This window comes from Chiloscyllium punctatum, chromosome 29 (genome assembly GCF_047496795.1).
Source record: "Chiloscyllium punctatum isolate Juve2018m chromosome 29, sChiPun1.3, whole genome shotgun sequence".
Classification (NCBI taxonomy): Eukaryota; Metazoa; Chordata; class Chondrichthyes; order Orectolobiformes; family Hemiscylliidae; genus Chiloscyllium; species Chiloscyllium punctatum.
The window spans coordinates 60,921,283-60,937,227 of NC_092767.1; the positions used below are offsets into that span (position 1 = coordinate 60,921,283).

Below are 15,945 nucleotides of genomic sequence, written 5' to 3' on the forward strand. Positions count from 1 at the left end.
TTAGGGTTTGAGACAGAGCAGGAAAGTGGACTGAGGAATGCTGGATCAGTCTGTATGCTTTTGAACAGTGGAACATGCTCAAAGGGCCATAAGACAAGACATAGGAGTGGAAGTAAGGCCATTCGGCCCATTGAGTCCACTCCACCATTCAATCATGACTGATGGGCATTTCAACTCCACTTACCCACATTCTCCTGGTAGCCCTTAATTCTTTGTGACATCAAGAATTTATCAATCTCTGCCTTGAAGACATTTAGTGTCCCAGCCTCCATGGCAATGAATTCCACAGGCCCACTCTGGCTGAAGAAAGGTCTCCACATTTCTGTTCTGAATTGAACCCCTCTAAGGCTGTGCCCACAGGTCCTAGTCTCCTCACCTAACAAACAATTTCTTAGCATCCACCTTTCCAAGCCATGTATTATCTTGTAAGTTTCTATTAGATCTCCCCTTAATCTTCTAAACTCCAATGAGTACAATCACAGGATCCTCAGCTGTTCTGCATATGTTAGACCTACCATTCCAGGAATCTGAGAATGTCTGCTGAACACACTCCAGTGCTAGTATGTCCCTCCTGAGGTGTGGGGCCCAAAACTGGGGCCTAACCAGAGCTTTATAAAGTCTCAGTAGCACTTCACTGCATTTGCTTTCTTAATCAGATTCATCCTGCATATTTACCTTTAGAAGAATCTTGACTAGCACTCCCAGGTCCCTTTGTACTTTGGCTTTTGAATTTTCTCACCGTTCAGAAAGTAGCCCATGCTTGTATTTTTTTCCAAAGTACAAGACGTCACATTGAACTTCAGCCATTTCTGGACCACTCTCCCAAACTGTCTAGATCCTTCTACAGCCTCCCCACTTCCTCAGTACTACCTGCCTGTCCACCTTTGTATCATCAGCAAACTTCACTAGAATGCCCCCAGTCCCTTCATCCAGATCATTAATATATAACATTAACAGCTGCAGACCCAACACTGAACCCTGTGGGACACCACTTGTCACTGACTGCCATTCCAAAAAAGAACCTCTTATCCCAACTCACTGCCTTCTGTCAGACAGCCAATCCTCAATCCATGCCAGTAGCTCACCTCAAGCACCATGGGCCTTCACCTTACTCAGCAGCCTCCTGTGTGGCACCTTAAAAGGCCTTTTGAAAGTCTAGACAGACCACATCCACTGTTTCCCTGGTCTAACCTGTCACCTCCTCAGAATTCCAACAAGTTTGTCAGGCATGACCTCCCCTTACTAAATCCATGTTGACTTGTTCTAACCCAACCCTGCTCTTCCAAGAATTTAGAAACCTCATCCTTAATGATGGATTCTAGAATTTTACCAACAACCAAGGTTAGGCTAATTGGCCTATGATTTTCCATCTTTTGTCTTGATCCTTTCTTGAACAATGGGGTTACAACAGCAGTCTTCCAATCATCTGGGACTTTCCTGACTCGTGACTTTTGAAAGATCTCAATCAACACCTCTGCTATTCCCTCAGAACTCCAGGATGAACCCATTAGGGCCAGGAGATTTGTCAATTAAGACCTTTTAGCTTTTCTAGCACTCTTGTAGTGGCAACCATACTCCACCCAGCCCCCTGACTCCCTTTAATTGTTGGGATATTACTCATGTCTCCCACTGTGAAGACTGATGCAAAGTACTTAAGTTTGCCAGCTATTTCCTTATCTCCCATCACTAGCCTTCCAGCATCAGTTTGAAGTGGCCCAATGTCTACTTCTGCCTGTTTCTTATGTATTGAAATAAACTTTTACCATAATTTCTAATATTACTCACTAGCCTACCTTCATATTTGATCCTCTCCTTCCGTATTTCTGTGTTATCCTGTTTTTGTAGCCTTCCCAATCTTTGATTTCCCAGTGCTCTTGGCCACTTTCTTTGATAGATTTCCTGACTTTGTCAGCCATGGCTGTCTAATCCCTCCCCAGATAATCCTTCTTGGGATGAACCTCTACTGTCCTCAATTATACCCACAAACTAACATTTTTGCTCTGTCTTCCCTGCTAGGCTCTGCTTCCAATTGATTTGTCAGTTCCTCTCATGCCCTCAATTACCTTTATTTAACTAACACCATTACATCCAATTTTGCCTTCTCCCTTTCAGACTGCAGACTGAACTCCACCATATTATGATCGCTGCTTCCCAAGTGTCCCCTTACTTTAAGATCTTTTATAAAGTCTGGTTCATTACATAGCACTAGGTCCAAAATAGCCTGCTCCCTTGCGGGCTCCATGACAAGCTGTTCCAAAAAAGCCATTCTGTAAACATTCCATGAATTCCCTTTCTTTGGATCCACTGGCAAGATTTACCTAGTCCATCTGCATATTGAAGTCTCCATGACCTTGCCTTTTCCATTTCCCAGTACATGTTGCGCCTCTGGTCCTGACCACTGCGGTCGTCTGTACATAACTCCCATTATGGTTTTTTTGCCTGTATTTCCTCAATGCCACCCACCAACTCCACATCATCCAACCCTATGTCATTCAGTGCCATAGATTTAATTTTGTCCTTAACTAAGAAGGCCACCCCACCTCCCTGTCTTTTCGACAAGAGTAGCCAAACTGCCTATTCTTGGTCCAATTCCTTATGGTGTTACATTCAAACCCATGTTTAAGTTTTGGGCATATTGTCAGCTTATTAATTCATAGGTGGCTCTGGGAGGTAAAGCCTGTATAAGACCCAAAAAGGTAGAGGTCTAAATTTTGACAATTGAAGTCAACTTGTATAGAGCACAAATGAAATGAAGCATGATCTGGTAAGCAGCTGCTCTAAGGGAATAGGAGATGCAATTTTTGTGCAAATAGGGAATGGTCAATGACTTGAGCAACTGCCTGAATTGCAAGTTTCTTTGGAAAGATCAAAGTTACAAAGGTAAAAGAAACAACATGGGGACAATGGACAAGAACACCATTGAGCCTAGTAAAGGTGAAATTCAACTTTTGGAAAAGCGAACAGTGAATAGGAACAAAACTGAAGCCTGCAGGATCCAGGTCTCCACAAAACTAAACTTGTTAAACATTGGGAGAGATTGTTAAAAACCCAACTATTTTCAAAAGTGCAACCTAGTCTTGAATCAAGACTGCATTTAAAAGCAGTCACAGGACAAAGACTATCAATTCCAAGCTGCAAGGAATAGAAATACTGAACTGCAACCACATGAACCAGCAAGAACTGTCCAGAGTCTGAAACACTTGACTTCAGATTGTGCAGCCCCAATTGCTAAGAGGTAATGACGACAACATGTACAAGTCAGATTCAGAGATGTACAACATGGAAATAAACCAGTTAGTCCAACTCATCCAAGTTGATGATATTCTAAATTTAGTCCCATTTGTCAGCATTTGGCCTATACCCCTCATTTCCCAAAAACAGGAAACATCAAGCACAGCCTTTAACAGGGGAGGTAATAACTAGGAACAATGCAAAAGCTAGATTTTGATTAATGGTTTTCACAAACTTACTAACAAATTGTACTGCTAGCTGGGGGGTTTAGCATTACAGATAATTTGTTTGGAGGGTGGGGGGGGAGAAGAGAAGGAAGAGGAGAGGCAGAAAGGACAGGGGAAGGTAATCTAGTGGTCCAGATGATTGCTGCTGTGCTCAAGTACACAAATCCCACTGCAAGCACCTAGATTTTAATGAAATTTAACTCCAGTAGAATTGAAATATTTACTTAGTACTGACATCTAATCAATCTACAATATCAAAAACTCATCTGGTTCAGTAGAGTCCTTTAGAAGAGCAAACCTCACCCTCACTTAGGTCTGGCCTACATTAAAATTCCAGAACCATAAACAGTGACTTAACTGCCCTTGAGTAGTTTTGTTGTGCTGAAGTCAAGTAACAATGCTAGCTTTGCCACATCTCATGAAATAAAAAGCTCCAGGGCAACTAGTGAAGACCACCAAGCTGATGTGCTTGAAAGTCTTTTTGCACCACCCTTGGAGGACCAAAGCAATTCCATTCCTCCAGCTATATCATTCCTTATCTATTAATGGTATTTCCAGCATTGTTACTTTACAGTTACTATTTTTCCATATCCAGAGAGCAAAACCAAGGTGAACTAACCTAGGATAAGCAACACTAGCATTAAAAACAGCACAAATTAGGGATAGATAATCTAAAAAAGTTTAACAAAAGCTAAATGTTGACTAGTCAACACCAGAGGGAAAGAGTGAGGACTGCAGATGCTGGAGATCAGAGCTGAAAAATGTGTTGCTGGAAAAGTGCAGCACATCAGACAGCATCCAAGGAACAGGAGAATTGACATTTCAGGCATAAGCCCTTCTTCAGGAATCTGAAGGAGAGCTTATGCCCAAAACATCAATTCTCCTGCTCCTTGAGGTGCTGCACTTTTCCAGCAACACTTTTCAGCTATAGTCAACACCAATGCTTTGAAGTGGAGCATTAAACAAGGTTTGTCTTCAAAATAATGCCCCCTATAAATAGAGTACAGAATTACAAATTGAATAGCCAGTCCTCCATTAGCAATCCAATTAGAGGTTTTAATTACTTTTGAATAAATAGAAGAGTTAAAACCTCATTAGACCCCAATAAGTGGTTGATAAGATGGGTGCGGTTAATTGACACCCCCTAGGCTGGCTACTCATACACCTTACATCACCAAGTCATTGTCAGTGAATCAGACTGAATCCAAGTGCTCTAGAAACATTAAAGACATCAACCTTAAGAAAAAAAGGGTCTTAAAACAGAAACCCATGACCCTGAGTGCAGGAACAGGCCTGGACTGAGCATCACTGAATACTTCAGGGAGATATTAAACATTGCCTTCCAAGGCCCACAAATAGTTTTACAGGAGGAACATGGTGTGTTCACACATTCACACCTACCCCCCCCCCCCACCAAACAAACAGGAACAAAATACACTCCAACTTTCCTGTCATTTTGTGACAATAAGACATAAACATTAACCCAGGAACTAAAACCTGACCGGAACGAGTTGCATTAAAAACCCGTATCGGGATTAACTAGAAGGACCACGAACGAGCGCGATTTGAAAGGAAGGAGGAGTTTGGAAGAGAAGGAAGGGACAGACCGCTGCCCCTAGCTCCTGTACTTACTATTCAGGATTCATGGCTGACATCACTCTCTCCCACACACACAACGAGACAAAGAATGGAGGGCCTTGGTAAAAGGGTGTCGAGCAGAGTCAGAGTCTCTGGGCCTAGCGATGACAAACCCCCCCCTCTCCCGGAGGCGACAATGTCAGCTCAGGCTGAAGATGGCGGCCGGCTGGCTCAGGGGCAGCCCGTCTCCAGCTGATCGCTCCGGCAGCTGAGCATAACCGCGCCCACGGCGCCCGCCCCGCCCCTTTATCCTGACGGACGCCGGGGGTGCCCAATGGTAGCGCCCAACGCCGCGCAGCATCGGCCAATCGGAGCGGCGTGGGGGCGCGGACTCCACTGCAGCTGGTCATGATGTCAGGCTTGAACGTGGCAAGGGGATCACGAGAGCGACAAGGTCACGTGATACCGGTCTTAAAGGGGACTTGTCTTAAAGAGGAATGTCTCTTCAATGAGAGACTCTCAAAAGGAATGTCTTAAAGTGGAATGTTTCTTAAAGGAGTATGTCTCTTAAAGAGAAATGTATCTCAAATAAGTGCCTTTTATGGGGATTTCCCTTCAATGAGAACGTCTCAAAAATGATTGTCTGAAATGAGTGTCTCTTAAAGTAGAATCAAAATTGGTTAGGGACCAAAAAAAACTGCAGATGCTGGAATTCAAATTAGACAGGCAGGAGGCAGGAAGAACACATCAGGCCAAGCAGCATAAGGAGGTGGAGAAGTTGACTTTTTAGGTGTAACCTGCCTGGCCTGCTGTGTTTTTCCAGCCTCCTGCCTGTCTATCTTAAAGTAGAATGTCTCTCAAAATAGAATGTCTCCTAAAGGGGAATATCTCTCAAGGGTGAATGTCTGCTAATTATGTGTCTCTTAAACTTGGATTTTCTTAAATTAATAAGTCTTAGAGCTGTACAGCATGGAAACAGACCCTTCTATAGAATAGGCAGAAGTGGGTACTGCAGATGCTCAAGATTGGACTCAAGATTAGAGTGGTGCTGGAAGAGCACAGCAGTCAGGCAGCATCCGAGGAGCAGGAATCCTGATGAAGGACTTTTGCCTGAAATGTTGATTTTCCTGCACCTCGGATGCTGCTTGACCAGCTGTGCTTTCCCAGCACCCTTCTTTAGAATAGATTAGAATCCCTACAGTGCGGAAACAGGCCATTCAGCCCAACAAGTGCACACCAATCCTCTGAAGAGTATCTCACCCAAACTCTCCATTTACCCCCAACTAATGCACCCAACCTACACCTCCCTGAACACTATGGGCAATTTAGCATGGCCAGTTCACCTAACCTGTACATCTTTGAACTGTGGTAGGAAACTGGAGCACCCAGAGGAAATCTGTCCATGCTGACCAGATATCCTTAATTAATCTAGATCCATTTTCCAGCATTTGGCCAATATCCGTTCACACCCTTCCTAATGATATACCCATTCAAATGTCTTTTAAATGTTGTGGAGATGCCAGTATTGGACTAGGGCAGACAAAGTTAAATATCACAGAACACCAGGCTATGGTGCTGCTCTGAAAGTTTCTACTCGAAATAAACCAGTTGGGCCTGGTGTTGTGTGATTTCTAACTTTTAAATGTTGTAATTGTACCAGCTTCCAGCAATTCCTCTGGCAGCTCATTCCATACACACACTACTGTCTATCAGAAAAAAAGAACATGGAGAACATTTATGGTCACTCAGGCAAGTAGTTAAGGAAGGACAATATGAATCATTAATGGCAAATTATGCTTAACTAATTTTATTGAACTTTCTGATAAAGTGACAGAAAGGCTTGGCAAACTAATGTGGTTGATGGACTTCCAGACAGCATTTGATAAAGTGCCATGGAATAGACTTGCCTATGAAGGTGAAGCCTATGACATAAGAAAGACAGTAGCAACATAGATACAAAGTTCCAACGACAAGTGATCTTGGAAATATTAACTCTGTTTTTCTCTCCACTGACAGCTGCTGTGTTTCTCCAGCACTTTCCTTTTTTTTATTTTAGAGCTCTAGCAACTACAGGACTTTGCTTTTGTTTCAATTGAAACAAAGTTAATTGAGTGTCATGAGGTAGAGTACTGGTGAGGAGTCAGTTTTCAGGCTGGAGGAAAATGAACAGTGAACAGGGGTTCCCTAAGACTTAGAGCACAGCTTTCTTGATCTATATTAATTACCTAGAATTTGGTGTCAGAGCACAACTTCATAATTTGAAGATGACACAAAACTTGGTAGCATTGTGAACTGTGAGGAGGAATGCGATACACTTCAATTAACACAGACAAGTTTGTGGAATGGGTCGTCAGGTGGCAGATGCAATTTAATGCTGAGAAGTGTGAAGTAGTACACTTTTGTAGAAATAACAAGGAGAGGTCATACAAAATTTAAAAATATAAATTATATACTTACATGAATAAAATATAGAATTCTAAAAGTGTACAAGCGCAGTGGGAGTTTGGGGGGGGGGGGTTACTCTTTATGCTCATTGCAGAGTTATCATGTGAATGCTTCATTACATTAAACAGGGCAGAGGGAGCACTTTGCAGTTTTAATGGGAAGGTAGAGAAATACTTTAAACAAAGACGGAGGGATGGAGATTGTGTGCAGAGCCAGGCACCAGGGACCAAACATACTCATTCTGTATTCAAAAATCCAAAAAAGGCAAGGCTATAAGGAATAGAGTTTGAGGCTAATTTTATCAAAAATCCATAATACAACATACAGTCCCTATATAATTTCTAGTTTGAATGCCATGCCAATCATATTTATCCAACAACAACTTAAAGTTATATTGGACTTCTAACAGAATAAAATGTCCAAGGCAATTCACAGGATCATTACAAAGTAAAATTACAGGAGGTCTTGTTGTGTAGTGGATAGTGCCTCTACCTCTGAGCCAGAACATCCGCATTCAAGCCCCACTCCAGGACTCTATTTACCAAGGAAATTTCATTCATAACACAGCCACAGTGCAACAACCCTCAGGCGCTATGCCAGGCAGCAAGAGCACAAGAGCTTTATGGTAAGACAAAACCGTACAGTATCTGTAGCACCAAAGCCTCTCTGCGTTAAACAACTCTACATGCAGACTCTTGACTTTTGCCTCATGACAAACGTCCTCCTGTTTGAGGGTCTGCAACTTTTGATAAAAACAACACTCGACACCATGCCTCAATAGGTAATTTTAGATTAGTTATTCAATAGCTTTGTCAAGGAATATAAGAGCATAGAATTATGAGCAAGAATAGGTCATTCAGCCTTTCACTTTTATAAGGCCTTGGCTTAGAGACTCAATTCCACTTTTATGCCAAACCTTCATAGCCCACAACTCCTCAAAATTTCAAAGACCTACCCACTTCCTCTTTAAATACTTTCAGTCTTGGGAAGGTTTTAAAGAATGCCTTAAAAAACAAAGGGAGAGTGAGAGGCAAATCAAACAGGATACGACTGACAGAACAACTCATGTAATTTGCATTCAATCCATTACACAGGTGAAATATTATATTCTATCAACAATCATTTTGGTTTCCTCATTGTACTCTTTTCTCCAATGTTTTTAATGTGAAGCAAATAAGATGCATTTAGCACCTTTCATGACATCATGGCACTTCCCAAAGTGCTTTGCTGCCAGTGAAGTGCTGGTTCAAGTTCTGAAGAAGAGTCAGATTGGATTCAAAATGTTAATTTTGTTTCCCTTCCCACAGACAATACCAGACCTGCTGAATTCCTGTGACTGATTCCAGTGCAGCCCTTGCTGTGACATTGGAAACATGACAGACAACCAGTGTAAAGCAAAGCCCAAAAGCAATGTTGCGATGACCAAATCACCTGGTTCGACTGGCTCTTCTTCAAAAAGTTGGCAACAAATTGTTTGTGGATTAGTGGTGCTGGAAGAGCACAGCAGTTCAGGCAGCATCCAACGAGGTTTTCAGCATCTGCAGTCATTGTTTTTACCTAACAAATTGTTTGTACCTACCTGAGGGGCAACTGGGATTTTGAAGATTCTGCCTCAGCACAGTGATGTGGAATCAGCCAGGGTTATGGCCTGGACTCTCCCGGAGACCACACTGACTCAGAACTCAGATTGCAATGTTGTCAGTGAGCACTAACATAGTGCCCGTTATGATGGAGATCTAGATTGGTCCAGCCACTCTCCCAGCTAACACATCCAGATGTTGGATGTTGTTTAGGCACATTCCCGCCTGTTATATTCTTTGCTGCTTGTACTATGCAAATAACAATAACACCAACTGACCCCCCCACTCCCCTGTCCCTTAAGCAGTTGGGGGTTACATGCTTCCCCACAGCCCTCTCCAAACCTCCTCTCTCTCGGCCCTGGCTACTTTGTCCTTCATTATTTTTTCATATGATGTGGGCGTCACTGGCAAGGCTTACAATTGTTGCTGATCCCAAATTGCCTTTGAAATGATCAGACTCAGTGGCACGTAAAAGGCATTATTAGTGAACCAGATGGGATTTTAGCAAGAATCGATGATCGTCGTCGTGGTTACCAATTTAAAATAATGTAATGGAGAATGTTAGACTAAGTCCCCTAAAGGGTTAACTGTAATAGTCTGTGACGTCATAGAGGGAAATGACAGCTGCTCATATGATCTGAGTGTCTAAGAGAAAGTAATGAGAACGAGAGGGTGTCAGATCTTGAAACTGAATCTGTTGCAGACAATATTAGAGTATTTTATAGCCAGCAATCTTCAGGAACTGTTAAATGCGCTTTAACCCAACATACAAGCCTTGCTGCCAACTTTATAATGTCAGATTTATTAAGTGAATTTAAACCCCACCAGGAAACATATTAGAATATAAATCCATGCCTGTGGATTATCAGTCCGAAACAATACACCAGTGTCCCTCCCTGCCACCTCAGCTCTGATTCTGTAATCTCTTCCGAGAACGGGATGACTAAAGAAATTGAGGGTTTTGTTAAGAAAAAGAAGGAAGCATATGTCAGGTATAGACAAGATAGATCAAGTGAATCCTTAGAAGAGAATAAAGGAAGTAGGAGTATACTTAAGAGGGGAATCAGGTGGGCAAAAAGGGGACATGAGATAGCTTTGGCAAGTAGAATTAAGGAGAATCCAAAGGGTTTTTACAAATACATTAAGGACAAAATGGTAACTAGGAGGAGAATAGACCTCTCAAAGATCAGCAAGGCAGCTTTTGTGTGGAGCTGCAGGAGATGGGGCAGATATTAAATGAGTATTTTGCATCAGTATTTACTGTGGGAAAAGGATATGGAAGATATAGACTGAAGGGAAATAGATGGTGACATCTTGCAAAATGTCCATATTATAGAGGAGGAAGTACTGGATATCTTGAAACGGGTAAAGGTGCATAAATCCCCATGATTGGATCAGGTGTACCCGAGAACTCTGTGGGAAGCTAGGGAAGTGATTGCTGGGCCACTTGCTGAGATATTTGTATCATCAATAGTCACAGGTGAGGTGCCAGAAGACTGGAGGTTGGCAAACGTGGTGCCACTGTTTAAGAAGGGTGGTAAAGACAAGCCAGAGAACTATAGACTGATGAGCCTCACGTCAGTGATGGGCAAGTTGTTGGAGGGAATCCTGAGGGACAGGATGTACATGTATTGGAAAGGCAAGGACTGATTAGGAATAGTCAACATGGCTTTGTGCATGGGAAAATCATGTCTGACAAACTTGATTGAGTTTTTTTGAGGAGGTAACGAAATGGATTGATGAGGGGAGAGTGGTAGATGTGATCTATATGGACTTCAGTAAGGCATTTGACAAGGTTCCCCATGGGAGACTGATTAGCAAGGTTAGATCTCATGGAATACAGGGAGAACTAGCCATTTGGATACAGAACCGGCTCAAAGGTAGAAGACAGAGGGTGGTGGTGGAGGGTTGTTTTTCAGACTGGAGGCCTGTGACCAGTGGAGTGCCACAATGATCGGTGCTAGGTCCTCTACTTTTTGTCATTTACATAAATGATTTGGATGCGAGCGTAAGAGGTACAGTTAGTAAGTTTGCAGATGACACCAAAATTGGAGGTGAAGTGGACAGCGAAGAGGGTTACCTCAGATTACAACAGGATCTTGACCAGATGGGCCAATGGGCTGAGGAATGGCAGATGGAGTTTAATTCAGACAAATGCGAGGTGCTGCACTTTGGGAAAGCAAATCTTAGCAGGACTTATACATTTAATGGTTAGGTCCTGGGCAGTGTTGCTGAACAAAGAGACCTTGGAGTGCAGGTTCATAGCTCCTTGAAAGTGGAGTCGCAGGTAGATAGGATAGTGAAGAAGGCATTTGGTATGCTTTCCTTTATTGGTCAGAGTATTGAGTACTGGAGTTGGGAGGTCATGTTGCGGCTGTACAGGACATTGGTTAGGCCACTGTTGGAATATTGCGTGCAATTCTAGTCTCCTTTCTATCGGAAAGATGTTGTGAAACTTGAAAGGGTTCAGAAAAGATTTACAATGATGTTGCCAGGGTTGGAGGATTTGAGCTACAGGGAGAGGCTGAACAGCCTGGAGCTGTTTTCCCTGGAGTGTCGGAGGCTGAGGGGTGGCTTTATAGAGTTTTACAAAATTGTGATGGGCATGGATAGAGTAAATAGGCAAAGTCTTTTTCCTGTGGTTGGGGAGTCCAGAACTAGAGGGCATAGGTTTAGGGTGAGAGGGGAAAGATATAAACGAGACCTAAGGGGCAACTTTTTCACACAGAGGGTAGTATGTGTATGGAATGAGCTACCACTGGAGGTGGTGGAGGCTGGTACAATTGTGACATTTAAATGGCATCTGGATGGGTATGAATAGGAAGGGTTTGGAGGGATATGGGCCGGGTGCTGTCAGGTGGGACTAGATTGGGTTGGGATATCTGGTCAGCATGGGCGGGTTGGACTGAAGGGTCTGTTTCCGTGCTGTACATCTCTATGACTCTATGACTCTAACTCAGTTGGCTGGAAAATTGCTTTGCAAAGCAATATGATGCCAACAGCGTGGGTTCAATTCCCATCACTGGCTGAGGTTACCGTGAAGGACTCTCCTTCTCAACCTCTTCCTCCCTTGAGATGTGGTGGCCCTCAGGTTAAACCGCCACCAGCCATCTCCCTCTGATGAGCAAGCAGCCCTATGGTCTGGTAAGACTATAGCAACTTAACTTTAACCTAGACCTCATGCTGTTAAGCAGAGTTGCCAACTAGGGTTGCCACATCTCAAACGCAGTTTTGTTCATTATATTTAAAGAAGGCAGTTTGGGGGAAGAACACAGTAATAAGCGGGTTGTCTGATGAGGATAAGTTGGACAGGCTGGGTTTGTTTCCACTGGAGTTTCAAAGGTTGATGAGGAGGGGGGTTGACCTGATTGAAGTTTTGAGAAGATTTATAGCTCAGTTTGAGGTTCATTTCCAGACGTCCCGTTACCCTACTAGGTAATATCTTCAGTGGGCCTCAGACGAATGCTGAAAATTCCTACTTTCTATTTATATGTTTAGGTTTCTTTGGGTTGATTGAAGTGTTTAATATTCTGAATGGTTGTGACAAGGTGGATGTGGAAATGATGCTTTCCCTTGTGGGTGAGTCCAGGTCCAGGAAACACTGTTTTAAAATTAGGGGTCACACTTTTAGGATGGAATTGAGGAGAATTGTTTTCTCTCAGATGTCTGTGTAACTTTGGAAGCTTCTACCTCAAAGTTAAAACTCACACGACACCAGGTTATAGTCCAAGAGATTTATTTGAAAGTTCAAGCTTTCAGAGCGCTGCTGTGACCTATGTACCCTGTCCCACTAACTACCTGACAAAAGAGCAGTGCTCTGAAAGTTTGTGCTTCCAAATAAACCTGTTGGACTATAACCTGGTGTTGTGTGATCTTTAACTTTGTCCACCCCAGTCCAACATCGGCGTCTCCAAATGCTTGCCTGTATGTGACTCCCGGGATTGTTTGCTGGGATTGAAAATTAACCTCCAAACCAACCACAAAGAAACATGATAAGGGGCATTGAAGGAAATGGTTTGGAGGAAAACATGCTGAACTCTGGCAAATGGGACTAGATTAGGTTGGGATATCTGGTCGGCATGGACAAGTTGGACCGAAGGGTCTGTTTCCATGCTGTACATTTCTATGACTCCATGACCTTTCGTTGAATGATTTTAAAAAGGTGCTCCATGAGAAATCAAAGTCAGGGACTGACCAAAAATAAAACCTGAAAGAGTTGCGGATGCTGGAAATCTGAAACAAAACCAGAAATTGCTGGAAAATCTCAGCAGGTCAGGCAGCATCAGTGGAGGGAAATCAGAGTTAACGTTTCATGTCCAGTGACCCTTCTTCAGAACTGATGGTAGCTTGGAAAAGGATGGTCTTTACACAGAAGGTGGGGTGAGGGGAGGGGGAGAGTAAACAATAGGTAGAGATAGAGCCAAAAGAGAGAGAAAACAGTTGGACAGATAAAGGTGTGTATAAAGGTCAGTCCAGGGGAAAGCATAGCTACTAATGGAGACAATTAGTGGCTAGTGATGGGTGATAAAAAGGCCTGGTGTGGGAGGGGTAGGGAAAAGCATGGGGAAAGGTGCGCCAGTCCTAAAATTGTTGAACTTGACATCGAGTCCAGAGGCTGCAGAGTACCCAAGTGGAAAATGAGGTGCTATTCTTCCAGCTTGTGCTGAGCTTCGCTGGAGACATGCTTCAAGACTGAGACAGAGAAGATGGTGGGGTGTTGAAGTGGCAGGTAATGGAAGATCAGGGTACTTTTTGTGGATAGAATGTAGATGTTCTCTGAAGCGGTCACCCAGTCTGCGTTTTGTCTCCCCAGTATAGAGGAGCCAACATTGTAAGCAATGAATATAGTACACTACACTGAGTGAAGTACAGGGAAAACACTATTTCATTTGGAAGGTGTGCCTGGGGCCTTGGATAGTGAGGAGGGAGGAAGTAAATGGGCGGGTGTTATATCTTCTGCAATTTCAAGGCAAGGTGCCATGAGGCTGTGGAGATGTGTTGGGAGTAAAGGAGGAGTAGACCGGGGTGTCCTGGAGGGAATAGTTCCTGCAGAAGGCAAGGAAGGGTAGGGGAATATGGTATCTCACTGGAGGATGCAGAAATGGCGCATGGATGTGGATGCTGGTGGGATGGTAGGTAAGGATAAGGGACACCCCATTGCTGTTGTGAGAGGGAAGGAGATTAGATTCCCTACAGTGTGGAAACAGGCTCTTTGGCCCAACCAATCCACACCGACCCTCCGAAGAGCAACCCACCCAGACCCATTTCCCTCTGACTAATGCACCTAACACTATAGGCAATGTAGCATGGCCAATTCACCTGGCCTGCACATCTTTGGATTGTGGGAGGAAACCGGAGCACCCGGAGGAAACCCACGCAGACATGGGGAGAATGTGCAAACTCCACAAAGTCAGTTGCCCGAGGCTGGAATCGAACCTGGGACCCTGGTGCTGTGAGGAAGCAGTGCTAACCCTTGAGGTGTGGTGTGGGAGATGGGTCGGACACGGCTGAGGGTCCTGTCAACCACGGTGCTGGGGAATCCTTGGTTGAGGAAGAAGGTGGACATTTCAGATGGCCCATTATTGAAATTGGACTCATCAGAACAGAAGCGATGGAGACTGGGGATTAGGGAGAGTGCAATGGAGTCTTTACAGGAAGCAACGTGTAAGAACCGTGGGAGTCAGTGGGAGCCAGCTTATTTCTAGAAATGGAAACAGAGATGATGAGGAAGGGAAGGGAGGGGTCAAAGGTGAACCAGGTAAAGATGAGAGCGGTGTGGAAATTCGAAATTGAATAGATAACCCTTTCCCATTCTGGACAAGAAAGGGAAGCAGCACCAATGATGTCATCAGTATACCAGACAAAGAATAGTGGATGTGGGCCAGAGTTGGACTGGAATGTTCCACATACCCAACAAAGAAACAGCCTTAACTGGCTCTGACCAATCAGGTATCAAAGTGGCTTTACAATTGGCTGTGGAAAGATGGCCATCTCAGTGACCAATGACAGAAGTAGCAAGGCAGAGCATTGAATTAGGAACTCAATACTGAACTGAGGGAGATCAGCGTTTGGGTCTAGGGGAACCTTCAAACTCCGCAGCCCCACAATTAATGTTGAAAAAATAAATATTGTGCATTAGTGTGAAATGATATTCTGCATTTATGATTTCATGATGAAAAGGCAATAATAGTTACTCATTGTCCATTCTCATACTTGCCTCAGGATCGGTACTGGAAGAAATGCATGTAATGCTGTGTAATTTGGCACCGATGGCGGAATACTTCCTGTAACTGTTCATCCATGATTTCATGCTTAACTTCCACATTCAGTTATCATTATGATAGAGTGGGCTAGATTAATTTGTGTTCTTTGATAGTATTTACTGATTCACAGATTTGGAACAGTTATGTGGGCTATTTGTAAAACTGCTTCTTGAACAGAATGAGGAGCATGATATGAAGGTTTTGGGAAGACTGTGATGGGGATACTTCGAAATCTACAGAACAACAAAGAACAGCATAGGTACAGGCCCTTCAACTCACCAAGCCTGAGCTGAAACGGTACATCTTTTCTAAACTAAAACACTTTTTCTGGCACATGGTCCATATCCGTCTATTCTTTGCCTAGTCATGTATCTGACAAGATGCCTCTTAAATGTTGCGTAGTATCAGCCTGCACCACCTCCTCTGGCAGCGCATTCTCGACACTTACCATCTTGTGTGTTAAAAGAACTTGCCTTTCAGATCTCCTTTACAGTATGTATATCAGTCTATGTGGATCTAGATCCTTCACGTCTACTGCTGAGGCCTCTGTCTGTTTGCTTACATTGTCTCATGAGCAGTTCACTCCATGTTTTGCCTCTCCCACACACCACCTCCGAAACC

At 43.5% G+C, this 15,945-nt stretch overlaps 1 protein-coding gene across 1 annotated transcript in view; it reads right to left on the bottom strand.

Annotated features, from left to right (window-relative positions):
- Positions 1-5,313, bottom strand: part of LOC140454455 (ras-related protein ORAB-1-like) — a 44,539-nt gene extending 39,226 nt beyond the window's left edge. The window contains exon 1 of the mRNA XM_072549206.1: positions 5,091-5,313. Coding sequence (XP_072405307.1) covers positions 5,091-5,113 — 23 coding nt within the window. The 5' untranslated portion in view covers positions 5,114-5,313. The remainder of the gene's footprint in view (positions 1-5,090) is intronic.
- Positions 5,314-15,945: the final 10,632 nt, after the last annotated feature.